General features: G+C 43.0%; 2 protein-coding genes and 1 long non-coding RNA gene across 4 annotated transcripts; 1 reads left to right on the top strand and 2 right to left on the bottom strand.

Moving 5' to 3' along the window:
* Positions 1-1,206: 1,206 nt before the first annotated feature.
* On the bottom strand, positions 1,207-15,530 carry LOC110964340 (uncharacterized). 2 transcript variants are annotated; one of them, XM_051936946.1, is made up of 10 exons: positions 15,216-15,530; positions 13,074-13,370; positions 11,411-11,719; positions 10,511-10,822; positions 7,191-7,499; positions 5,662-5,955; positions 4,543-4,878; positions 4,196-4,300; positions 2,095-2,179; positions 1,207-2,017 (listed from the first exon to the last, which is right to left on the bottom strand). In XM_051936946.1, exons 3-10 carry the CDS (start codon positions 11,556-11,558, stop codon positions 1,867-1,869), a joined length of 1,740 nt encoding a protein of 579 aa, XP_051792906.1. In that variant the 5' UTR covers positions 11,559-11,719; positions 13,074-13,370; positions 15,216-15,530; the 3' UTR covers positions 1,207-1,866. The 2 variants fall into 2 exon arrangements, with proteins under 2 accessions (XP_051792906.1, XP_051792907.1); XM_051936947.1 differs by lacking the exons at positions 13,074-13,370; positions 15,216-15,530 and having other exon boundaries at positions 11,411-12,325.
* Positions 2,186-3,102, top strand: LOC127530357 (uncharacterized). Its single transcript, XR_007936968.1, has 2 exons — positions 2,186-2,726; positions 2,850-3,102. It is a non-coding gene; the product is annotated as an uncharacterized LOC127530357 (long non-coding RNA).
* LOC127530406 (deleted in malignant brain tumors 1 protein-like) lies at positions 13,267-25,214 on the bottom strand. Its single transcript, XM_051937068.1, has 18 exons — positions 24,989-25,214; positions 24,852-24,911; positions 24,630-24,656; positions 22,425-22,736; positions 17,710-18,007; positions 15,216-15,376; positions 15,148-15,164; positions 14,948-14,964; positions 14,781-14,785; positions 14,497-14,513; positions 14,327-14,343; positions 14,185-14,254; positions 14,095-14,099; positions 14,012-14,016; positions 13,898-13,914; positions 13,791-13,795; positions 13,723-13,727; positions 13,267-13,370 (listed from the first exon to the last, which is right to left on the bottom strand). Exons 2-18 carry the CDS (start codon positions 24,883-24,885, stop codon positions 13,267-13,269), a joined length of 1,116 nt encoding a protein of 371 aa, XP_051793028.1. The 5' UTR covers positions 24,886-24,911; positions 24,989-25,214.
* Between the last annotated feature and the right edge of the window lie 1,928 nt (positions 25,215-27,142).

Raw genomic sequence — 27,142 nt, 5'->3', positions numbered from 1 at the left:
AAGCAGCTGCTGATAGATGGACCTGTTCACTGATCAGCTGTTTGCTTCTCTGCTGTGTTTCTGGGTCCGTATCTGTAGACACTACCTTCTACAAAACCCAGAAACAGAACTTCTACAGAAACACAAGCGGCCTGTAAGTCAGAGCTGTTCACCAACCATTAATCCTGACAACATTCATATCTATGATCTGTATTTCTATTTAACGCATCATTAGACTAATACCTGGTAGCTCCAGCACATAGACCGCCCCATCAGCTGACTGCTTCTAGACCAACATCACAGCAGGACTGAGGGTGATCACTATTGATTATTGGTCGTCATGTTTCCTGCAGTTAAATCTTTAACCCTCCTGTTGTCTTCATTTACAGCCACCAAAAAATATTGTTTCCTGGTCTGAAAAAAATCCAAAAATTCAGAAAAAAAATACTCAAATTTCTGAAAATTTTCAAAACCTTCAGGAAGAAAATTCAAATAATTCCTGAAAAGTTTCCCTTAAAAGTTTTATTTAAAAAAAAAAACAACCCAAAATGGGCAAGAAAATTCTTGTAAATATTTTCAAAAAATGAGTAAAAATCTTTCAAAAAATCCTAAAAAATCTAAAGTGATTCCATAGATATCAGTAAAAGTTCTTATATTTTCTTTAAGAACATTCACAAAAAATCCAGAAAAATTCACTGGATTTTGGTTGATTTTTTATGGGAATGTTCTGAAGAAACATTTTTAACATTTCTTTTTTCCACCAAGAACTGTTCAAATATTTCCCAAAATGTAGACATCTGAAGTTTCACTGTGAAAATAGATTTTTTTTTCCATTTTCAAACTTTAAAACGGGTCAATCTGACCCGCAGGACGACACGAGGGTTAAAGGATTCAACAGATAGAAACGAAAATGCTGAAGTCTGCTGATAAAAACCAACCTGAGAATCCTGAACTCATCACGCGTCTCCAAACATTGTTTCATCATTGTTGACTGATCAGATGCTTGCTTGCTTTCTAAAATGGTGAAATATTCACTTTTCAGACGATTGTTTTTACTTTAAAATTCATCAAATTGATCAATTGATCATCAGAATAATTGGAGAATCATTGAATAGCTGATCACTAATCGATCAATGCTGCAGCTGTCATCGATCAATACACATCTAATCAGTTATTATGACATCATTTGAGCTGCTGTGATCATCAGGATGAAGTCATGAAAACTGGTCAAAAACATAAGAAATAGATTTATTGATCAGCATCACAAACATCCAATAATCATCAATAAAATAATAAAAATCATTTCATGGGTCAGACTGAATCTGTTTCCTGTGATTCTCTTCATTTATTGGTTCTTTGGGTTTGTTCTCTCCAGAAAGTCTGAAGTTTCAGAAAGTTTATCTTAACTCTTATCTTAAAATATTGAATCTCCAGAACAGTCTTCATGTCCAGTTTGTGTTCTTCAGGTTCCATCAGATGTTCAGAGATGAACTTTATGTGTTTCATAAAATGTTTAAAATTCTCTAGATTCAGACTAAATATTTGACAGAACTTAGTTTCAGGTCCAAAGTCACAAATAAAGTGAAGAGAATCTGATCAGAGGAGCAACATCTCCAGAACATGATGAAGATTAGAATTTAATTTCTGTTAAAGTGTTGAGGAACTATCAGCAGAAGAATAAAACTGATGTTCCAGCTGCAGATATTTGTGAAACTCCTCCAACCTGGTGTTGGATGTTCTCTAAGCTCAGGAAACTCAATCACGTCTCCTGGAGGAAACTTCAACCTTAAAAGCTCCGCCAGAACTCAACCAGAACCTCCTGCTCAGAGCACATTCGTGACTGGAATTGCTGAAGAACACCTGTCTAGTCAGGACTGGATGTTTCCATCAGGAGACCACTAGAGGTTCCAGCTCGTAGCAGACTCTTCCAGCCAGGTCTTCGGGAACTCTGTCCACTCCGTTCTCAGAGTCCTCCTCAGTAGCTTTCTCCACGGAGCTGCGACTCGGTCCAGGTTCATACAGCTGGTTACTGCGTTCTCTGGAGATCAGAGGTGAGAACATGTCAACAGAACTTCTCCTCAGATAAACATGAAGACAGACGGACCTCCTTCCTACCTTCCATCCAGAGCTCCGTTGCTTCTGTCCTCCATGTCTCGTTTCATCGCTTCTTCAAACCTGCTCCTGAACTGAACCATGACTCCTGGAAGGTTGAACAGAACATCAGCTGGAGCTCTTCAATCAAACACCCACAACAAACAGGCCTGTGATTGGTCAGTTAGGAGACCAACCAGCAGCTGCACTGGACTAAACAACCCTCAGAGAAAGGAAGAGTTGAATTCAGCAGAAGGTTCTAATTTTTAGAAGATGAGGTGAGACCAACGGGTTAACGAGTCCTGATGGGCCTGAAACCAGCGTTAGCAGAGCTTGTTTAGAGCTAACCCTAAGCCACGGTAACAGATGCTACATGGCTAAATCACCATGGTGACGGACGCTACACGGCTAAATCACCATGGTGACAGATGCTACATGGCTAAATCACCATGGTGACGGACGCTACACAGGTAAATCACCATGGTGACGGATGCTACATGGCTAAATCACCATGGTGACGGATGCTACACAGGTAAATCACCATGGTGACAGATGCTACACGGCTAAATCACCATGGTGACGGATGCTACACAGGTAAATCACCATGGTGACGGATGCTACATGGCTAAATCACCATGGTGACGGATGCTACACAGGTAAATCACCATGGTGACAGATGCTACACGGCTAAATCACCATGGTGACGGATGCTACACAGCTAAATCACCATGGTGACGGATGCTACATGGCTAATCACCATGGTGACGGATGCTACACAGGTAAATCACCATGGTGACAGATGCTACACGGCTAAATCACCATGGTGACGGATGCTACACAGCTAAATCACCATGGTGACGGATGCTACATGGCTAAATCACCATGGTGACGGATGCTACACAGGTAAATCACCATGGTGACAGATGCTACACGGCTAAATCACCATGGTGACGGATGCTACACAGCTAAATCACCATGGTGACGGATGCTACATGGCTAAATCACCATGGTGACGGATGCTACACAGGTAAATCACCATGGTGACGGATGCTACATGGCTAAATCACCATGGTGACGGATGCTACATGGCTAAATCACCATGGTGACTGATACTACACAGGTAAATCACCAAGGTAAAGGATGCTGCACGGCTAAATCACCACGGTAACAGATGCTACACAGCTAAATCACCACGGTAACGGATGCTACACAGGTAAATCACCAGGGTAACGGATGCTACATGGCTAAATCACTACGTAACGGATGCTACACAGGTAAATCACCAGGGTAACGGATGCTACATGGCTAAATCACTACGGTAACGGATGCTACATGGCTAAATCACTATGGTAACAGATGCTACACAGCTAAATCACCACGGTAACGGATGCTACACAGCTAAATCACCATGGTAACGGATGCTACACAGCTAAATCACCATGGTAATGGATGCTACATGGCTAAATCACTATGGTAACAGATGCTACACGGCTAAATCACCACGGTAACGGATGCTACACGGCTACATCATTACGGTACTGTAAAACGGGGCTATAAGGGACAGCTGGGTAATAAGGGACATTTTGTCTTTGTATTTTGTCAAATATGTGGCGGGTGGGCGCAGATCCGTCCATGTCACTGAAAGAGTTGGGTGAAAAACTTATTACCTTGCACTGTTGTTTTTGGGATAAATAAACCTTTTTTAAAACACATTCTGAGTCCCTTATAGCCCCTATTATGGGTGTATAAGAGACATAAACTTAAAAGAGTCAAGTGTCCCTTAAAGCCCCATTTATGGGGCTATAAGGGACAGTAATAAAAAAAATAAATAAAAAATTTGACTTCCAGCTGACCGCGGTAGCTGGCAGGAAACATTTGACCTACCTCATAGTCACAAAATGACATGTGTCTCACCTTCACATCCATGAGATGTGTAGTGATATTAATCGATAATGTTCCAAAATCGTCCCTCATTACCCCGTTTTACGGTAATGGATGCTACACAGGTAAATCACCATGGTAACGGATGCTGCGGCTGTCTGTGGTTTCAATCCTACAGTGTGCTTCTTCCCAATTCTACTCTCTAACTGACTCCATAGTGAACATCTACAGCTTCAGATCTTACCAGAACCTCTCCATCTCCTCCTCCACACCAGGAAACCAACCACCAGCAGAACCAGAACCACCAGAACACACACAACTGGTCCGACCACCGAGTACGACGACGGAGCTGCAGAGTTACAGAGGAAACACTTTTAGAACACAAACAGAACACTTTAGTTTACAGCCTGAACAGGAACTAATCTGGAGTTAATCTGGAGTTAATCTGGAGTTCCAGGTAAAACTATGGTGCCGTAGAACAAAGTGTTCTTTCATAGTTTCTTAGAGTAACTTTAGGTAATGAGATTACACTGTAGCTCCAGAGTAATCTAAAAGTTTCCATGACGTCAGTTCGTCTTTTGTGGTTCTTACAGATCACGGTGACTTGCAGAGACTTGGAGGGAACCGAGCAGAAGGACAGCGAGGAGATGTTCAGGGCGTAGACGCAGGTATATTCTCCCTGGTGTTCAGGCTCTAAGGACGGGAATTCGAAGTAGGCCAGATAGAAGATGGAGTGAGCGAACGTCGGCTTGGACTCCATGGTGGTTCTGTTGGACCGGGTCAGGTAGAAAAACCCTCCAGGATACTTGGAGTGGGTGGAGCAGGTGACGGAGAAGGAGCTGCCCTGAGTGACAGACACCTTGTCTGGGCTGTAGACCACCATGGCATGAGGAGAAGACAGTGAGATGGTGGGCTTCTCCAGCTTCACTGCAGGAACAGAGAGTCAGGTAGATGTTCACAGATGTTCAAAACTCCAGATCACAACCTCCTGAGACTGTAGGTGGTCGTCATGGTAATGTGATGTTATCTGGTTGTTTCCATTAGTTCATCCTCAGACTGGCAAACTTAGACCAAAGTTCAGATTCTTACGGACAGTTTTCTAATATTTTGAATCTTTTGTACCGATTTCAGGATTTATTTTTTTCATTTTGAACAAACTTTGAGTCTTTTTGGACAAATTTATGTTCATCTGGAATTTTTCTGTCATTTTAATAAACCTGTGAACAGTTTATACTGATCTGTTTCCAGCTTGTTTCTGTCTAACCCTAATCTTTTCTGTCAGTGAAGTTCAGTAGAAGACAAAGTTCTCTTGAACTTCCTGGTTTTCTGCTCCTGGAACGTTTCTTCTCGCTGTGAACTGATGCTTCATGTAAATATGAAGTCCTGCATATTTCTGAGTTACCTGAGATCATTTCTAACTTATTTTTGACAAATCTTTGGTGTTTTAAAAATCTTAGTTTTTTGTTTTCAGTCAAACATTCGTCTCCAACACAGTTATCGCTCTCCATCCTAAAAGATCATCTCCTCCTTCTTCTCCAACATTAACTTCCAGTTGAACTCTTTCAGGGAGTTAAAGTGCTGCAGGAGCTTTGATGTTTGGTGTTTAGAGGTTCAGTCTCAGAAGGTTGTGGTGGTGTCCATGGTTACCTGTGTGGTGTCCATGGTTACCTGTGTGGTGTCCATGGTTACCTGTGTGGTGTCCATGGTTACCTGTGATGGAGAGGTCAGCTGAGTTTCCTTGAGGATAGTAGATGACCTGAGTGGGAAGTTTCTTCTGGTATTCACAGAAGTACGATCCTCTCTGGTTGAAGTCCACTGCAGGGAAGGTGAAGGTGGCTGTGTCGTGGTTGGAGAACTTCTCCAACTGGAATGAGTCCTGGAGCTTCTTCAGGATGAAGGTTCCTCCCAGCTGTTCAGTGACCACAGTGCAGGTGATCTCCACCTTATCACCCCAGTTGACCTCCGGAGCTGGATATAAGGTGATCTCAGGCTTGGCCAGAGCACCTGAACAGACACGAACACACCTGACATCACAGCCAGCAGGTGAGGAGATCCTCCAGAACCAGCAGGTGAACACTGTCTGTCTTTGATCCTAAAACCTTCTGATGTTCCTCAGAGATCATCTCACTAAAGCTAGTCAAAGCAGCTTCACACAACCTCACCTGTACTCCAACAGACCGTTACTGCTCTGTAAGAAATCTGGAATTTGATGGATTTTCTCACTTTGATTTTACATCTACATGGAAATATCAATAAAACGATAAAAACAGACTGAATCTCCAACAATCATCTGCACCGCTGAATCCTCTTTACCCTGGACAGGTAACAGTCTGTCACAGGTTCACCTGGACAGGTAACAGTCTGTCACATATTGAAGGCTGGAGAACCTGGAGAACCCAGCAGGAGAACATGGAGACTCCATGCAGAAAGACCAGAACCAGAGCCAGGCCAGGACATGAACTGAGGGTCTTCTAGCAGTGAGGTGACAGGACTAACCACTGAACCACTGTGTCTACTCTACATCAGATCTAAGAAATATACAAGATTTTACCTAAAAACTCGTGTTCCACTCGACAAGATCATGAAATAACAGCAGATCCTTGAATGTTTAACAGCAAAATTTTCTAACAGAAGTCACAGAATAAAACCATACTAATAATATACTAGAGGGCTGCTCAGTGGAGTAGTGGTTAGCACTTTGGCCTTGCAGCAAGAAGATCCCGGTTCAAATCCCGGCCTGGGATCTTTCTGCATGGAGTTTGCATGTTCTCCCTGTACATGCGTGGGTTTTCTCCGGGTACTCCGGCTTCCTCCCACAGTCCAAAAACATGCTGAGGTTAATTGGTTACTCTAAATTGTCCATAGGTGTGAATGTGAGTGTGATTGTGTGTCTGTATATGTAGCCCTGTGACAGACTGGTGACCTGTCCAGGGTGTCCCCCGCCTTCACCGAGTCAGCTGGGATAGACTCCAGCACCCCCCATGACCCTAGTGAGGATAAAGCGGTGGATAGAGGATGGATGGATGGATAATAATATACTAACCTATACTCTACCAACATTAATCTGTACTTTACTAATAATATTCTAACATATACTCTACTAATAACGACGCTTTCTGCAGAGGTCAGCTGATTCCTGGTGTCTGATGTTTCTGAGCCTCACTAGGGGCTGACTTCATGGTTCTACGTTTAGAGTCCTTCTTTAAACTTTCTACAGACAGATTAGAAGTTCCTCCTACCCAGACAGATGGCACTGGAATCCTCTCCGTGTCCACAGTTGTGTTCTCCAAAGCCCTGGTGGGTGCAGTGGGACAGCGCCGACTCCTGGCCAGAACACTGCACGTTGTCCAGCCAGATGGGACCAGAACCCTGGCCGAAGTGGGCGCTGCCGGGGGCGGAGATGGCGTGACCACATCCCAGCTGTCTGCAGACCACGTCAGCTGCACTCAGCTCCCACTCATCATCACAGACCGTTCCCCACTGGCCCTTATAGAACACCTCCACCCGACCAGAACACTGGGTGGCGCCACCGGCCAGCCGGACCTGAGCTGCTCAGGAGGACACACAGGTTCAAACACCGTGAGGATTCAACACCTCAGACATCTGAGGACGTTTCTGCTCCTGGTTCAGTTTAAAGTCCTGCAGCTCTGAGGAACCAGAACCTCATGAAGGACAAAGAACTCAGAGATGTCTTCTGTCAGTAGGCCTCAGATTGATGGAAGATATGTTTAAAATGGCAAAAATGACTCAAATTTGCGGAAGGGGACAAAGAATCATCTAAAATGACACAAAACTGATTCAGAATGACAAAACATTGTCCAGAATTACTGAGAAATTATCGATAAATGACTTGAAACTTGTGAAAAACGGCATGATTTGACCAAAAATAAACCAAGAAGTTGTTTTAAATGACATATTTTGAGGTATTTTGTGGTATTTAGTGTTATTTAGTGGTACCTGTTAGCCTAGCTGCGCTAGACAACCCACGGCAACGAATTTAATTCTCTGCCAGGGTGGGTCTAGTTACCCTCCATAAGCCTCGAGGCTGGATTCTCCTAAAACTGGCCGGACCAATCACCATGAAGTGTAGAGTCAGAAGGCGGGCGTAACTAAGTGATGACAGAGGCGTGACGATTCTGACAGAAACAACCGGAAACAATAAACAGTTATCTTTGGACTCGGCTTTGGCCACAGCCCTTAAAGATTTGAAGCTAAAATTCAACTTGAAAGATAAACAAAGGACGGCACTGAAGTGTTTCATTGAGAAGAAAGACGTATTTGGACTTATGCCGACGGGATATGGCAAATCCTTAATATACCAGTTGGCTCCGCTGGTTGGGAAGCTAATGGGACTTAGCCACAATCCGCCGGTGCTCTAGGAGCCACGTCAGCCTATTCGTTGTGTTGATTGGTTGTATACCTACCCAACTGCTGCAGAGGGATTTGATAGACAACCTTTTAGCCCGCCTCCCTCCCTGTCGAGCGGCCCTAGACCCTTGTGCCTTCAGAACATGGGTATAGCATGGCTAGGCTAGGTACCTGTTGGTATTTAGTATTATCTTGTTGTAGGAATCTACCAAAGGCCTGTGACAAACTCAGATAAGCCAGAGCTCTCCTCTCCCTACAGAGAACAACCCACTTCTGGAGAAAGATTGGGACATTTGTAGTTCTGTGTGTTTTCATTCACAGGAAGACGGATCTCCCTGCTCAACATTAAACACCTGGAATAACTTTTTCTTTTTGAAAGACAATGACTTTCACTTTTATGCTATGAATGTTTTGTTTAATTCTTTTTCAGGCTAAAAACCCTCCTCCACTCTCTCTCCCCATCTCTGCCTGTCTCCAAGGCTCATAAAACTTTATGGCTGAAGGCTGAAGCACAGGGAGACTGGAACTGAACTGGAACAAAGAACCTCTTCAAAACTCACATTTCTGATATGTATTTGGAATTTTCAGGTTTACCAAAGTGACAGAAAAGACTCCACCTCGAACATATTCGAAATTGACCATTATATGGATTATAGAAGTGGATTTATTGATTTTCAAGGTTTAATCTAATTTCCCCTCCTATTTAGGTTGGAAGGATGAATTCTTGTGTTTACTCATTGCCATATGTGTGCCTGGTTATCTTATCTTCACTGTGACATATATATCTTTAGGATTTAGAACACACGAATACATATTTCTATGTATAAATAGAATAATTCACATAATTTTACACACGTTTCCCTTTCACACAACTGAATTATGGTGAGATAGACAGACCACTTAATGGTTTACTATCCTAATATTTTAATCCATTCTGGATCATTCCTTCTTCTCTGCCTCTCTGTGAGACAAAAAGAGTCAAATTCCACCAGAGATTTGCGCCGAAAAAGTTCCTCTCTCCGCCCAGGTCCGTCCCAGGAGCCTCGGACCTTTAAAAGTCCAGACAGCCCTCTTCCTGGTCTCTTCTTCCTCTGTCTCCCTCCTGAGATGCTGAGAGCTGAGAGGCATCTCCCTATTCTTATCTAAAAGGTGTGTCTTTCTTTTGTTTTTTTCTGTCTTCTAAAGTTCTCTTTTGTTCCAGAGTTAGCAACTATTTATCCTTTCACTTTTTGTAATTAATTTAGACATTTTTGCTCATTGTTAAGCCGAATTGTATTCGTTTTAGTCCCAAGAACTGATTTAGAACCAGTTATCAATTTTTCTTAATTTTTGATCACTTTCAACATCCGTTCCTTTTTCTTGGCTAAAACTACGAGAGCCGTCCTCATTTTTGATCAAGTGAATTTTTTTTCTCCAACCAAACCCGGCTCCATTCAGCTGACCACACCGGAAATGTGCGGGACCAGATTTCCATGCACGGAACCAATCACTTTACGGCAGGACATCAATGCTTTGCCATAACGACGATACTACGCACAGAACCAGCAAGTCCAGGTGCGTTGTGAAGCGTCCGCTGAAGGCTCACACGGTCCCAGCCAGGAGTCAGCTCCAACAGATGGTTCTGTTACCGTTAGGCCAGCTGAAATGCTCTGATTCCATTCCCTGGGTTGATTACTAACCGCTTTATTAATTAAATTCACTTAATCCGTTATTATTTTACAAATCATTCATTTTAATCCAAATTACCGTTTACCTCGTCAGGTTAGCTATTTGGCTAATTCTCACCATAATATGCTAATTTGGACACACACCAGTCTCTCATACACACGCACACACACCACACACACATACATTCCACAGATACACGCACAGACACACACACGTAGTCATGCATGCAAACACACACCCTTATGCACTGTAAATAGGATTTCACTAGTCATTATTTTAATAGAATAGTCAATAAATGCTTCATTTAGACCAAATTACAGTTTTGAGAGTTTCATTTTGTGAGAACGTGGGTCCTTTTTTCTGAGAATTCTAGACCTTTGATATGAGACTGATCAAATTTAAATGAATTAATTTTTAATTAATTAATTCCCTAGGAATCTAGGGTGGTGCCCTAATAAACAAGTGCAATTAGTCAAATCATATAGTGTCTCCTACACTTGTGTATATTTAGTGTACATTGTACCTGCGCAGATGGCTCCAGCGTCCTGTTGGTGTCCACACGTTGCCGCTCTGAACCCTCTGGATGAACACTGCTGCAGGAAGGTGGCGTTGCTGAAACAGTCGTCGGCCGTGGCCACCGAGCCGCTGCCCTGACCGAACTGAGAGGTTCCGGGAATGTTCACGGCCCGTCCACACTCCAGGAGATCACACACCGCCTGGGCTTTATCCACTGTCCAGCCAGCGTCACACACCGTGGACCAAACGTCACCGTGACGGACCTCCACCCGACCAGAGCACTCGTCCTTACCGTTGGCCAACCGGACCTCCAGGCTCCCTGAGGAGGAACCAGACTGAGAACAAAGAACCAGGTATGGAAGGACAACATTCTAACCCTAACAACAGCAATGAGGAAAGATCAGTCCAAGCCCAGAAGAGCTGGATCCTCTCAGTAATCAGATTACCTCTGTCTGGTATCAGATTATTAACTACAGATTCCATGGATTAAATTCAGGCTCCATGGGAGGAACTGAGCGGAACTAAAGTGAGGTTCTTTGGTTCCTCCTTCAGTCCTCCTCAGCATGGAGGAAATCAGAGTCCGCTCATTTCTGCTCACATCTTCTCACGATCTTCAGCAAACTTTCATCGGGAAGTTTAGTTGTGAGCAGCAGCCAGGTTTAGTTCTGGTTCTCCGTCCATAGAGGTTGATGTTCTGAAGGTTCCTTCACACTGTCCAAGCTTCACACTAACTCTGGTTTCTGACTGTAAATCACCCTGAGGTTCCACTATTTTTAGTTAAAGCAGAAACTCTGATTGTTCGTCTGCTGGTCGACTTGGAGATGATGCGAAACATGAAAGAGTTTAGAATCCTTTCAGTCATTGTACAGGAAGCTTTACTCACTGCTGCTGTGTCCTGATGTCCTACCTGTGCAGGTGACTCCAGCCACTGAGGAGGTGTTGCAGGTCTTGTCGGTGAAGGGTCTCTGAGGACACTGAGGCAGGCTGGACTCCATCCCGTTACACTCGATCTGATCGATCCACACGGTCCCGGTCCCCTGGCCGTACTCCGACATGGTGGTGATCTTATGAGCTCTTCCACAGTCCAGCTGTCTGCAGACCACCGTAGCATCATTGATGTCCCAGGATTCTCCACAAATCGTCCCCCACCGGCCGTTGTTGTAGAACTCCACTCTTCCCACGCAGCGGTTCGGTCCATCAGCCAACTTTACGCTACCTGGTGAGGACAGGTGTTCTGTTACTACATGATCCTGATCAACATTCACTATTCAGTAATTAGTAGCTCTGTGTGCTCTTGGTGGTCTCCAGATGGTCTCCTGGTGTTCTCGTGTTTCTTCATCAGGAGAAAGTTCTCCATGAGCAGCTTCCAGGATGAGTCCATTATTTGTGACTATCTGACTTTAAACTGGTCCAACCTGAAGGAGACTGGTAGCTCTGACTGGAGAACCTGAACGTTTACTGGGAGTCAAAAAGATGAAACAGCAGCAAAGACTCACAATGACCAGAAAAAAAAACAGACAAAACAAAGAAGACGAACAACAAGAAAGAGATTAAAACTGATGAGAAGAAACACAAATTAAATGTAAAGAAACATTCATTCAGTATGAATAGAGATAAAAACACCTTTTAGACACTTAAAGACAAAACGGCTGCAATGAGACACAAAGACTAGAAGGAGGTCAGAACTGACTAGAAAGAGATACAACATCAACTAAAACGACACAAACACAAAACAGAGCAAAGACAAACATCCATCTATCCATCCTCTGTACACCGCTTTATCCTCTCTAGGGTCATGGGGGGTGCTGGAGTCTATCAGCTGACTCGGGTGAAGGCAGGGGACCCCTGGACAGGTCACCAGTCTGTCACAGGGCTACATATACAGACACACAATCACACTCACATTGACACCTACGGACAATTTAGAGTACCAAATTAACCTCAGCATGTTTTTGGACTGTGGGAGGAAGCCGGAGTACCCGGAGAAAACCCACGCATGCACAGGGAGAACATGCAAACTCCATGCAGAAAGATCCCAGGCCGGGATTTGAACCGGGGATCTTCTTGCTGCAAGGCCAAAGTGCTAACCACTAGCCCACTGTGCAGCCCCGCAAAGACAAACAGAATCACTGAAACAAAGTCACACAAACGGAGCAGAAGACACAAACTGATCAGACAGAACCAGTCGACTGCAAACTACCTGTTAAAGAAGCATTTAGTCCAAACTGATGAACTAAAAGTGGATTAAACTTTACAACTAACATCTGGATCATCTAGAACCAGAAGCTAACTGCTCTGTGTTTGGTTCCTCAGTAGTTCTGGTTCTGGATCCTCTAGATCATCATGCTGTGACTACCTGACTGGGTGAGTAGCTGATGTTCCTCTCCTAGGAGAAGTTCTCTACAGGTCTATACTCAGCACCACTAATGTCTTTTGAAAAAGGGTAAAAACACTGCTCTGTGATTGGCTGTTCAGCGGATCTGATCCAATGCGGCACCACCAGGAGAACACTTCGTACCACATGGTTGTAGGACATCGACTTGATGAGAAGAACCTGAGATATGTTTCACCTGAACACTGGACCGCATTGCCTCCTGGATGTGGCTGCCGGAGGGATATTCTCGGAGGCTCAGAGCGTCAGTGACGTCTCTCTACCACTGCAGCTCACCTGGTAGCCTCTCTGGTCTCCACTGCACCGTAGAAACCCGACACCTTCACCGGGTCTCCACAGTTCATCTCCCTGCCAGACCACTGTAGCTTCATTCATTCCCAATTAACGCTGCTGGCGGATGCCCAGTGGTCCTCCGTGGTGCAGCTCGACCCGACCAGAACACTCATCCGTCCCACATTGATCAGTCTGATGGTGGCTGCAGGACGAAGAAGCAGGAGAACTGATGATTAACACTCAGATTAGTTTGGCAGGTGGAAATGCCTCAGAGTTTACCACCGATAGCAGGACAGACGATACCTGAACATAGACCCAGACGAGAACACAGACCATACCAGAACACAGACCATACCAGAACATAGGCCATACCAGAACACAGTCCATACCTGAACATAGACCAGACGAGAACATAGGCCATACCAGAACATAGACCATACCAGAACATAGGCCATACCAGAACACAGTCCATACCTGAACATAGACCAGACGAGAACATAGGCCATACCAGAACATAGACCATACCAGAACATAGACCATACCAGAACACAGACCATACCTGAACATAGACCATACCAGAACATAGACCATACCAGAACATAGGCCATACCAGAACACAGACCATACCTGAACATAGACCAGACGAGAACACAGACCATACCAGAACATAGACCATACCTGAACATAGACGTTACCAGAACATAGACCATACCTGAACATAGACGTTACCAGAACATAGACCATACCTGAACATAGACATTACCTGAACATAGACCATACCAGAACATAGACCATACCAGAACAAAGACAAGACAATAACACAGTCCATACCAGAACATAGACCATACCTGAACACAGACCATACCAGTACATAGGCCATACCTGAACATAGGCCATACCAGAACATAGACCATACCAGAACAAACCATACCTGAACATAGACATTACCTGAACATAGACATTACCTGAACATAGACGTTACCAGAACATAGACCATACCAGAACATAGACCATACCTGAACATAGACATACTGACACAGAACATAGACCAGACCAGATGAGACCATACCAGAACATAGACCATACCTGAACATAGACCATACCAGAACATAGACCATACCAGAACAAGACCAGAAAAACGAATAACACAGTCCATACCAGAACATAGACCATACCTGAACACAGACCATACCAGAACATAGACCATACCTGAACATAGACCAGATGAGAACACAGACCATACCAGAACATAGACCATACCTGAACATAGACCATACCAGAACATAGACCATACCAGAACAAAGACCTGACGATAACACAGTCTATACCAGAACATAGACCATACCTGAACACAGACCATACCAGAACATAGACCATACCTGAACATAGACCAGATGAGAACACAGACCATACCAGAACATAGACCTGAACATAGACCATCCAGAACATAGACCATACCACAGACATACAGACATAGACCATACCAGAACATAGACCATATGAAACAGACCATACCAGAACATAGACCATACCTGAACATAGACCATACCAGAACATAGACCATACCAGAACAAAGACCTGACGATAACACAGTCTATACCAGAACATAGACCATACCTGAACACAGACCATACCAGAACATAGACCATACCTGAACATAGACGATGAACATAGACCATACCTGAACATAGACATACCTGAACATAGACCATACCAGAACATAGACCATACCAGAACATAGACATTATGAACATAGACCATACCTGAACATAGACATACCTGAACATAGACCATACCTGAACATAGACATTACCTGAACATAGACCATACCTGAACATAGACATACCTGAACATAGACCATACCTGAACATAGACCATTCCTGAACATAGACATTACCTGAACATAGACCATACCTAACATAGACATTACCTCAACATAGACCATACCTGAATAGACCATACCTGAACATAGACCATACCTGAATGTAGACCATTCCTGAACATAGACCATACCTGAACATAGACGTTACCAGAACATAGATGTTACCTGAACAGACCACGCCAGCATCCTCACTGTGTCCACAGTTGTTCTCTCCAAACGAAGGCCTCCTGCAGTGCTGCAGCGACGTCTCATTTCCGAAACAGTTGACGTCATCCAGCCAGATGTCTCCTTGACCTTCACCGAAGAAGGCGCCCGGACTTGGCGGTCTGAGCGGTTCCACAGTCCATGGCTCTGCAGACCACCTGAGCGTCCTTGATGTCCCAATCATCATCACACACGGTTCCCCACTGACCATCATGCAGAACCTCCACTCGACCAGAACATCGGTCGGTTCCATTCACCAGCCTCACAGTTGAACTCCCTGAAGACACGACGTTCAAGTTAGAGGCAGGTTAGTTCATTAATTAGGTTCAGCTGGTTTGGTGGTACTTTTACTGCAGCAATGGAGGACGTTTACTCTGATGTAGAGGTACTTTTACTCTGCTTTAGAGGTACGTTTACTCTGATGTAGAGGTACTTTTACTCTGCTTTAGAGGTACGTTTACTCTGATGTAGAGGTATTTTTACTCTCATGTAGAAGTACTTTTATTCTGCTGTAGTGGTACTTTTACTCTGCTTTAGAGGTACTTTTACTCTGCTACAGTGGTACTTTTACTCTGCTGTAGAAGTACTTTTACTCTCATGTAGAAGTACTTTTATTCTCATGTAGAAGTACTTTTACTCTGCTGTAGTGGTACGTTTACTCTGGTTTAGAGGTACTTTTACTCTGCTGTAGAGGTACTTTTACTCTGCTATTGTGGAACTTTTACTGTCATGTAGAAGTACTTTTACTCTGCTATAGTGGTACTTTTAGTCTGCTGTAGTTGTTACTTTTACTCTGCTGTAGAGGTACTCTGTCCATGTCCCCCAGTAAGACGGGCGTCTGTCAGCGCATGAGTAACTCCCAGTCTAACTTTAACACATCTCGTTCTAAGTCTCTTTCTACCCTCCACAGGAAACAGAAACACTCGACAGCTTCCACTGTGTTCCTGAGTCCACACTGCTTGATGGAGCTCACAATTTCCAGAACATCTGCTGCTGAAGGCCCTCAGGGTTGCTGTCGCCAAACGTTTCCTGATCTTTTTTGGGGCTCCACAGTTGAGCTCTTTACACACTATGGCAGCCTCCGTGTTGCCCCCAGTTATATATTGCAGATTTTGCCCCAGTGGCCATCGTGGAGAACCTCGACCCTGCACAGAGCAGGCTGTCGGTGCCATTCACAGTCGGATCGGACCGACTCTGGAAAGACAAAGAAGCGGAGAGTTTAAAGATAGATCAGTAACCTGTTGATCCCTCAGGGCAGATGGAAGTCTACCTGAGCAGACCACGCCAGCGTCCTCGCTGTGGTCACAGTCGTGTCTCCAAAGCCCTCGGTGTGGACAGTCGGCGATGGTTTCTCATGGACCGGTACACTCGATGTCGTCCAGCCACACCTGATCTCGACCGCTGCGAAGAAGGCCTTATACTTAACACTCAGAGCGTTGCCACAGTTCATCTCCCTGCAGGTGAGGCTGCTTCCTGCATCCCCCCATCGGTCGTCACAGACCGTCCCCCACTGGCCCTGGTGGTACACCCTCCACCCGACCCGAGCACCCGGTTGGTTCCGTTCACCAGACGGAGCGGTCTTGCTGTCTGCAGGTCAAGAAAACATCAAAGGGGTGTTTATTCAGTAGATCAGAGACCATCAGTGATTTCATGGTGATCTACAGAGACGTTCTGAACTCCAACTTTCCAGGCAGACATCTGGAGCTTCAGGAGTATTTATCATCCATCAGCATCTAAATCGGATGAGCATCTGATTTATTTTCTACCACAAAGTTATCCTCAGTAAATCTGCTCTGCATTTCCCAAAACACCACAAACAGAAACTGATCAGTTCTCAACACCAAACTGGTAGTCTTGAGGTGACTTCAGTCTACATGATGGCCAGAAAAGACGCTTTTAAAATAGCCAACAGAGGACGGAAGGCTGGCAAATGACTATTAGAATACAAGATAAAGTCTAAACGAAGATGAGTTTAAGTCAGAAAGTTACCAAAAAGACCCCAAAAGAGCAAACAAGACGATATGGTGGAACAATCAAAGCAGCTAATGCTACCAGAAGCTGCATCATTCATTTCTAATGGCGAGGCTAGCAATGAGTCGGAGATGCTAAATGAGTTGAGGAAATTTGGCATGCTCATGATTTAGCATGTTAATGATTTAGCATGCTAAATCAGCAGGATGCTAATGATTTATCAGGCTAATGATTTAGCATGCTCGTGATTTAGCATGCATATGATGTAGTAGGCTAATGATTTAGCAGGCTAGTGATTTAGAATGCTAATTATTTAGCATGCACATGATATAATAGGCTAATGATTTAGCATGTTCATGCGTTTAGTAGGCTAATGATTTAGCAGGCTAAAGATTTAGCATGCTATATTTTAGCAGGCTAATAATTTAGCATACTCATGATTTAGTGTGCTAATGATTTAGCATGCTCATGTTTATCATGTGACCTACTGGTACAGACGACGGTAGCGTCGGTGCAGCTCTCTGAGGTGTCCTGATGTGTGCACTCTGAGATGGAGCTCTCATTTCCAACGCAGTGGGTTTTCACTCCGTTCAGGTTGTGGGCTTCTCCAAAGTGTGATGGGACGGTCTGGGATAGAGGACTTCCACAGCTGATCTCTCTGCAGACCACGTCGGCGTCCTCCTTGGTCCAGTCGCTGCTGCAGACCTTCTTCCAGTGTCCTCCTTGGTAGAGCTCCACCCTGCCGTTACAGCGGTTACTGCCGTTCACCAGACGCACAAAGTCTGCAGATCAGACACAGAAGACATGGAAACATCTGAGGATTCAAAACACTGAAAGAGAAGCTGTGGGATACTTTGTGTTGTTGGAGGACATGTCAGAGTAACAGACACACAAACTGACAACAAAACAGAGACACAACCAGCTGAAACTAAGTTCAGGTTTTACAGAATGACATTTTTAACTCTCCTCTCCTCATACCCTAACCCTTCTCTGATGGATTCATGAAGAAAATGTTCAGAGTCGCTGGAAGGATTAACGCAATGTAAATACAATGTAAAGACAATGTAAACACACCGTAAATACAATGTAAATACACCGTAAAGACAATGTAAATACAATGTAAATACACTGTAAAGACAATGTAAATACACCGTAAATACAATGTAAATATACCGTAAAGACAATGTAAATACAATGTAAATACACTGTAAAGACAATGTAAATACACCGTAAAGACAATGTAAAGACAATGTAAAGACAATGTAAACACACTGCAAAGACAATGTAAAGACAATGTAAATACACCGTAAAGAAAATGTAAACACACTGCAAAGACAATGTAAATACACCGTAAAGACAATGTAAAGACAATGTAAATACACCGTAAAGACAATGTAAAGACAATGTAAACACACTGCAAAGACAATGTAAAGACAATGTAAATACACCGTAAAGACAATGTAAAACACACTGCAAAGACAATGTAAATACACCGTAAAGACAATGTAAAGACAATGTAAATACACCGTAAAGACAATGTAAACACACTGCAAAGACAATGTAAATACACCGTAAAGACAATGTAAAGACAATGTAAATACACCGTAAAGACAATGTAAACACACTGCAAAGACAATGTAAATACACCGTAAAGACAATGTAAAGACAATGTAAATACACCGTAAAGACAATGTAAAGACAATGTAAAACACACTGCAAAGACAATGTAAAGACAATGTAAATACACCGTAAAGACAATGTAAACACACTGCAAAGACAATGTAAATACACCGTAAAGACAATGTAAAGACAATGTAAAGACAATGTAAACACACTGCAAAGACAATGTAAATACAATGTAAATACACCGTAAAGACAACGTAAATACAATGTAGATGCAACGTAAATACACTGTAAATACAACGTAAAGACAATGTAAAGACAATGTAAATACACCATAAAGACAATGTAAAGACAATGTAAACACACCGTAAAGACAATGTAAATACAATGTAAATACACCGTAAAGACAATGTAAATACACCGTAAATACACCATAAAGACAATGTAAATACACCATAAAGACAATGTAAAGACAATGTAAACACACTGCAAAGACAATATAAAGACAATGTAAATACACCGTAAAGACAATGTAAAGACACTGCAAAGACAATGTAAATACAATGTAAATACACCGTAAAGACAACGTAAATACAATGTAAATACACCGTAAAGACAATGTAAACACACTGCAAAGACAATGTAAATACAATGTAAATACACTGTAAAGACAATGTAAATATAACGTAAAGACAATGTAAATACAATGTAAATACACCGTAAAGACAATGTAAATACAATGTAAAGACAATGTAAATACAATGTAAATACACCATAAAGACAACGTAAATACAATGTAGATACAACGTAAATACACTGTAAAGACAATGTAAATACAATGTAAATACACTGTAAAGACAATGTAAATACAACGTAAAGACAACGTAAATACAATGTAAACACACCGTAAAGACAATGTAAATACAATGTAAATAAACCATAAAGACAATGTAAATACAACGTAAATACACTGTAAAGACAATGTAAATACAATGTAAACACAATGTAAATACACCGTAAAGACAACGTAAATACACCATAGGGGCAATGTAAATACAACGTAAACACACTGTAAATAAACCGTAAAGACAATGTAAATACAACGTAAAGACAATGTAAAGACAACATAAATACAATGTAAACACAACATAAACACAATGCAAACACAACGTAAAAACAACATGAAAGCTGCGTGTCCACTAGATGTGATTTCCCCGCACAACAACGCACCACATCTGAACATCGCACGGCCAGTGGGCGGTCACTAACAGACCACAACATGGTCACATGACAGAGCATTCAGCTTGACAGTCCAGCAGATGAGTCTGCGGACACAGCGGCTGGACCACAAACTTTCCCTTTTATTTCTAAAACACTAATGGTTACCATGTGTGCTCAGATCCAGCTGTTAGAAGCTTCTCCTCCATGGTGAACTGTGTTCAACACCTTTTTTAAGTTCCTTTCCTGCCCCTGATTGGACAAACGCATCGACTCAGGGGCTGGTCTGCTCCTGGATTTCAAACCGGACCAACATGGCGGCTCGGCTGCAAACTTTGTTTAATATTACAAAAACACTTCAGGGAAAGTGTTTCTGAAAGCATTTGAGGTGAGAAATAATCTGCAGCAGCAGAATCTGTCCTGGTTTTAGTTCACCGATGGCTAGTTTAGATGTTTGCGGACAGTTTCACAATGCGTGAAATCTCTGCTCTACTTTATGTAAATGAGCTGCAGGTAAACACACCTGATCACAGCTGGAAACACCCCACATGTGGAATTCTGGTCCGGGTGTGGTGCGTTTCCATCTGTGATCCGGTGTGTTTACCTGCAGCTCATTTGCATAAAGTAGACTGGACTCTACTTTATGTAAATTAGATGCAGCGTGCAGAGATTCCACGCATCATGAAACTGTCCTCAAACTTCTAAACTAGTGAACGAAAACCAGGACAGATTCAGCTGCTGCAGATTATTTCTCTCCTCAAATGCTTTCAGAAATACTTTTACCTGAAGTGTTTTGAAATAAAAAGGAAAGTTTGTGGCCGAGCCGCTGTGTTTATCCGACATGCCTGCAGGGCGTCAAGCTGAAAGCTCGGTCATGTGACCACGTAGTGACCTGCTGTTGCTGGAGCGCTGTCATGTGACCATGCTGTGGTCCACTAGTGACCGCCCACCGGCTGTGCGATTTTCAGATGCGGTGCGTTGCCGTGTGGGGAAATCGCATATAGTGGACACGCAGCTTAACACAATGCAAACGCAACGTAAACATAACGTGGTTTTAACCAACCACCAGCTGCAGACAGAACCTGAACCAGGTCGACTGGTTCTACGTTCTGCTGGATATCAGTTCTCTTCTGTTCTTTAAATGACTGTTGGTGCTGAAAATATTTGGAATGAAGAAACGATTTCTGAATCTTCAGTGGTTTTGGAGAGAAGAACTCCTGAACTCTGATCTCTACGTTTGCAGAAACACTCTGAGCTGGATGTTGTTCTCGAAGCTGCAAGTTTGTGGTTGAACAAGTTGAATCTGATCATCTGCAGCTGCTTTTATCTGGACCGAACAGAACAATCTTTCATTTTTCTCTGTTCTAACTTAGCTGCTTCTTTCTATTTTAAAGATTATAAACTGTAGGACCAAAGGATCATTTTTAATTGAAACAAGTCTGTAAATATCCATTAATTCATTGTATGTTGGAAAAAGAACAAATGATTCTTGATCAAACCTTGACTTCTTTTTACAGTGTGTTTAACAGCTGATGTCTGCAAATGTTTTTCATGACATTAGACCTGCTCTCATATTAAACTCATTTCATGTCAGTCTGAGTTCAGGTGTGGATGGTTCCTCAGAACATCTGAGGAACCTGCTGCAGTAACATCTGGAGCTGATCAGAAGAATCAGATGGAACTATTGATCCTCAGTGATCAATACAGCTATAGACTGAAACACTTAGAACTCTTCTTGTTCTCCGTACACTCAGTTCTCTTCATGTTGCTCCTCATCTCTTGTTGTTGCTGTACAAAAGTATAATCCAGTCCATTCTGCTGTATTGTTCTTCCTGTTTCTATACTTTGTCAGTTTCAGACAGAAACCGACTTGTTAAAATTACACATATTGCATCTAAAATTATACATCAACCTACACCTAACATTTCTGAACTTAATAATAAGGCAACAGCCCGTCTCACCAGATCAATAATTTCAGACACTGAACACCCTCTTCATCACATGTTCCAGCTCCTCCCCTCTGGACGCAGATTCCGAGCACTAAGATGGCATTATGTCCGTTACAACAGAAGTTTTGTTCCATCAGCTATCGTCATCCTCAATAAGCCACCGCGCTGAACTTGAACTCTATTTTTGTGTGTCATATTGTGAATATTGTGAATTTTGTCTTTGTATGTATGTTATGATGTGTGACATGACAGCTTGTGAAAAGAAATTTCCTTCGGGACAATAAAGCGCTCTATCTATCTTCTTCTTCCTCTTCTTCTGCTTATGGTGAGTAAGGCTCTACTGAACCCGGCATTAATCTGACGTCAGGTGCACAGTGTGCTGAGCAGGTATAACAGGTAAGAGACTCACCTGAGCAGACGACGCCGGCGTCCTCTCCGTGTCCACAGTTGTTGATTCCCAGGGTTCTGTGAGGACACTTTAAGATGGAGGACTCTGAGCCGGTACACTGAACGTCGTCCAGCCAGATGTGCTCCTTCCCTTCGCCGAAGAATGCTCCTGTCTTGGCCTCGATCACCGTCCCACAGTCCATCTCCCTGCAGACCACCTCGGCGTTGGAGATGCTCCAGTGGTCGTCACACACCGTGCCCCAGCTGTCCCTGTGGAAGACCTCCACCCGGCCGGAGCACCGGGTTGGACCCACCAGCTTGATCTTCTCACAGTCTGCAGAAGGAGAACGACGGAGGTAAACCAGCTGCAGACCAGGGTGGAGAACCTCAGAGGAACCTCAGAGGAACCTTTATTTCTAATCAGAGCTCAGTGGCTCAGAAGGAATCTGAACTGGATCAAATAGAAACAGGTCTGTGTTTTGATCCAGATTAAACCTTCAGTCCTGTTTTTAGAACGTGGTGTTCAGTTTGTGTTTGAACAGATTCAGACATAAAGATTTTTAGGGTCCGAGCACCAGCGGCGCGAAGACCCTCTTGGAGTGCTGGGGTTTATTATTTTACTTTCTACGTCTGCCGGGGAAATTGCATTTTTGGCGGTCTCATCATACCCCAAAACATTTGAAAGTTGGCATGTACATCAGGACCGGCGAAAAATTAGATATTTTATCTGAGTTGTGCATGTGTGTGCCAAAATGGCTCCATAGCGCCCCCTGCAAAATTGCAAAATGTGGTTACTAGCCTGATTCACAAGATGTTTCATGTACAGCTACAAAATTTTGTAGACATATGCAGCACATCAGGACACACAAATAAGTCAATCACGGCCACGCCCTAAACCCAACAGGAAGTCGGCCATCTTGAATTAGCTGTAAATTTTTTCAGATTAATAACTCATCGGGGATAAGTCCGAGAGACTTCAAATTTGGCCAGTGTATGCAACAGTTCTTCTTGATGTAAATGTACCAAAATGATCCGCAAAATTCAAAGGGCGTGGCCATGGTAGCTCCGCAAAATATTGATCCTTCGCCATCAAACAGGAAGTGTTGTTTAACTCTCCTGAACATGCTCCAATCTGCCTGAAATTTTACATGTGTGATCAGAGTCCCGCTCTGACATCATCTATGTGGTTATGTACATTGACAGTCATAGCGCCACCTTGTGGTATCAGGAAATAGACTTTTTTACACTTTGATGTACTATTCTCAGCAGGTTGGTCAAATTCACTTCAGATTTGGTGACAGAAGCCTGAACACGTTGATGATGATTCCTAGAGAAAATGGTGACTCGTCATCTAAGGGCGTGTCTGTGGCGGCACAGCAAATTTCGATTTTTCGCCATGAAAATTGAATTCTTTATATCTCAGCTGCAAATGATCCAGTCTGGATCAAACTTCACATGATGGACACCAGTCAGGGTCTGAACACATCCACATTCAAAATTTTAGAAATACTCATAGCGCTACCTGTTGCCAACAGGAAGGAATTGTCAATACATCTGCACATACCATGCCTGGAAACTTTGTCATATCATTCTGGAAATTGGTCGGCTCAGTGTTCACATGTAGACGATGCCCCAATGTGAAGATTTTGACGATTCATAAAACACTGTTTGGCCAAATTTAAAGCCACTGAGGGTTCTTTTTTAGTGTTTCTGGACAATTTTTACGTCATTCTAAACATGTTTTGAGTCAATAAGTTCAGGTATTTTATCATGTTAAACAAATCTAAAATAATTTTTGACATCATCATCATTTTTAACAATGTTTTGGTGATTCTGAACAGTTTTTGATTGACTTGATTTTTTGGTTTGGAAATTTTTGAAAAACACTGAACACATTTTGAGTCTTTGTACACAGAATTGGATGCCATTTTCGGTCATCAACATTGATCTTCAGTATTATGGGATGTAGCCTGGTGTGGTCATCAGTATTACGGGATGTATCCTAGTGTGAACAGTTTAGAGTCCTAGAACCAATCACTGGCTCCTGGATGTGTTTCTGGTTTCTGAGAAGTCATCAGAGAAACTTTAAAAAGTTAATTCAGGGTAAACATTAATGTTGGTAGGTGGTTGGTCAGAACTAGGAGGTTTGTTCTTATCTGATCTAAAACTGGTGTTCCAGATGCTCCGGCTGTGGATATAAATGCATTTTCAAGTTGAACTTACTGACCTGAGAGCAGCAGAAGGTTCATCAGACCTGCAGCAGAAACACAGAAACATTCAAACTGAGCGTCCATCAATATTCATGAAACAGACTGATTTTTAACTTCATCTCTAGAGTTATCACTAATATTAAAATCTAAATTCTACAATAAATACACAACAATCAGATGATTGATCAAATTCACTCATTTCACAGACATTTAAATGATTTAGTTTTTAAGAAACTCACCTATGAGCAGCTGAAGAGCAGAAATAAAGTCCATGTTGAGTGTTCAGAGCAGACCAGACGCTGTAAATAAAACAGTCTTCTTAGGAAGCTGGTTGATTTATGGAAACTAATCAGCATTTCTTACTTAACCTTCTTACCTTAAATTCATAAACTCTGTATAATTTTGAAGAAAAAGTCAGAATTTAAACTAGAACTGGATCATATCTGGAATATCGAACAGCAGAAGCCTCCTGAGTAGATGACTGAGAATCAAAGCACCGTCCTGGACTTGGACTCAAACATGTTGACATTTGGATCAATCATTAAAGAGGATGGCAGCAGATCTGACTTCCCTCAGAGACCACAGCTGATAGCCACACGAAATCAGTGAGGTCTGATCACTGGTTCATGGACACTTAGCTGCAGACTGTTGGGAAACTTCACATCTGATTTGGTGTTCAGTTTGCAGCTATTTCTGAACAACACAAATGCACCGATCAGCATGAAGCTCTCAGAAAGATCAGCATGACGACACGTTCGTCCACAAGTCAGCAGAAGTCTGTTTAAATCCCTGAAATCTACTTCATAAAGACGCCGCCCCAACCAGTCCAACTGATGAACATGGTTCTAACATGAATGTTCTCAGTTCTGGACCTATGGACTGGGTCTATCTGTGTCTGCATCATGGCTCCACATGGAGAAGAACTGAACAGAGGAAGAGAAACATCTGAGGAGTCATAGTTCCACTAATCAGGAGGTCTAGAAGGAGTCATAGTTCCACTAATCAGGAGGTCTAGAAGGAGTCATAGTACCACTAATCAGGAGGTCTAGAAGGAGTCATAGTACCACTAATCAGGAGGTCTAGAACTAAGGACTATTTTTTGTCATTTTGGACAAATTTTGAGTCATTTAGGACCAATTTTTGGTAATTTTGGTTTCCTCCATGCGGAGGATTGAATCTGTCATCACAGATAAAGGAGGACATATGAAGAACTGGAGGAACCAAAAATCCTCACCTCAGTCCAACTGAGTTCCTGCTGTGGAGCCTGAATTTAATCCTTGAAATCTGTAGTTAGTAATCTGATACCAGACAGAAGTAATCTGAGTACTGAGAGGATCCAGTTCAGTATCTCTCCACTCTGGAATCTCAACAGTTTGAACTAAAATCGTAAATTCATTCTGTCATTGCAACTTTTCATCAGTTAAATAAATAAAATAAAACAGATTCCAGGTCAGAAATCGTTTTTAAACCAGCTTCATTTTAGCTTCAGTTTCCTATTTCCAAACCTGGATCCAGACGATGTTTTCAACCCCTGCTGAGTTCAGGAGGCTGAGGTTAACTGAGCTCCAGCCAACACTGACAGATCAGACTCACCTGCAGATGTTCTGACCTGGACGACCCAGCTGGTGGCTCTGCAGGACGAGGACGTTCTGAAGCAGCAGATCTGAACCCTCCGAGTTTTGTTCTCCAACTCCTGATTTCTTCATGGATGAGTAAAAAACGGTTTCCGGAGTGAAACTGTGAGTCTCAGTATTTTTAATCAGTTCCTGTTATGAAACTAAAACATGAAGCTCCATCTGGTTCCTCTTGGGATGTATCAAGAAACACTGTAGATCAACCAGCTGAGACCAAACATGTGGAACAGCTGGGTTCAGATTCTTTGATATTTATTTTACAAAAATACATAAAACCCTGAACCACCATGTCTCCTCAGATGTTCAACTCTGAACTAATGTTGTCTCCTCAAACTTCTGTGGAGGTTCTCAGTTATCCAGGTCCTGGAGATGGTAGGAGCTTCAGGAGAAACCAACTGAACCTCCAGTTGGGGGGGGGCTTCTACAGCTGATCGCCGCTGCTTGGCACACGTCTAAATTCTGATCACAGATGTATTAAAAATGACTCCCAAGACACACACATGTTTTGCACACACTGTTGCTCAGTGAAATCTGGCTGGTACAACCGTGTCTCTGACCAGTAGTGCAAACGCGGAAATGCCCGGCAGCAGCCGACCACGCCAGTTTCGTGTTGCGGTGACAGACTTGCTGGCTCCGTGCCAGTGGAACCGCAAACTGGTTTTTAGAATGAAACAACTAAGCTCTGAACTAGCACTAGCTCCTGGAGTCAGTGGGCGGAAACACGGTATATGGGTGCAATCGATTCTTCATTTTGAATAATCTCAAGCATTGGAAAAAATAAATCTAATTTTCAAAATCATCTGGCGGGCCAGATATTATTCCTGACGGGCCTGTTTTGGCCCAATTGCCGCCAATTGCTGACCACTGCTGTAGATGTTTTTCTATCTTCCTGTCTC

Source organism: Acanthochromis polyacanthus, chromosome 16 (genome assembly GCF_021347895.1).
Source record: "Acanthochromis polyacanthus isolate Apoly-LR-REF ecotype Palm Island chromosome 16, KAUST_Apoly_ChrSc, whole genome shotgun sequence".
Classification (NCBI taxonomy): domain Eukaryota; kingdom Metazoa; phylum Chordata; class Actinopteri; family Pomacentridae; genus Acanthochromis; species Acanthochromis polyacanthus.
This window is presented reverse-complemented; position numbering and strand designations above follow the sequence as displayed.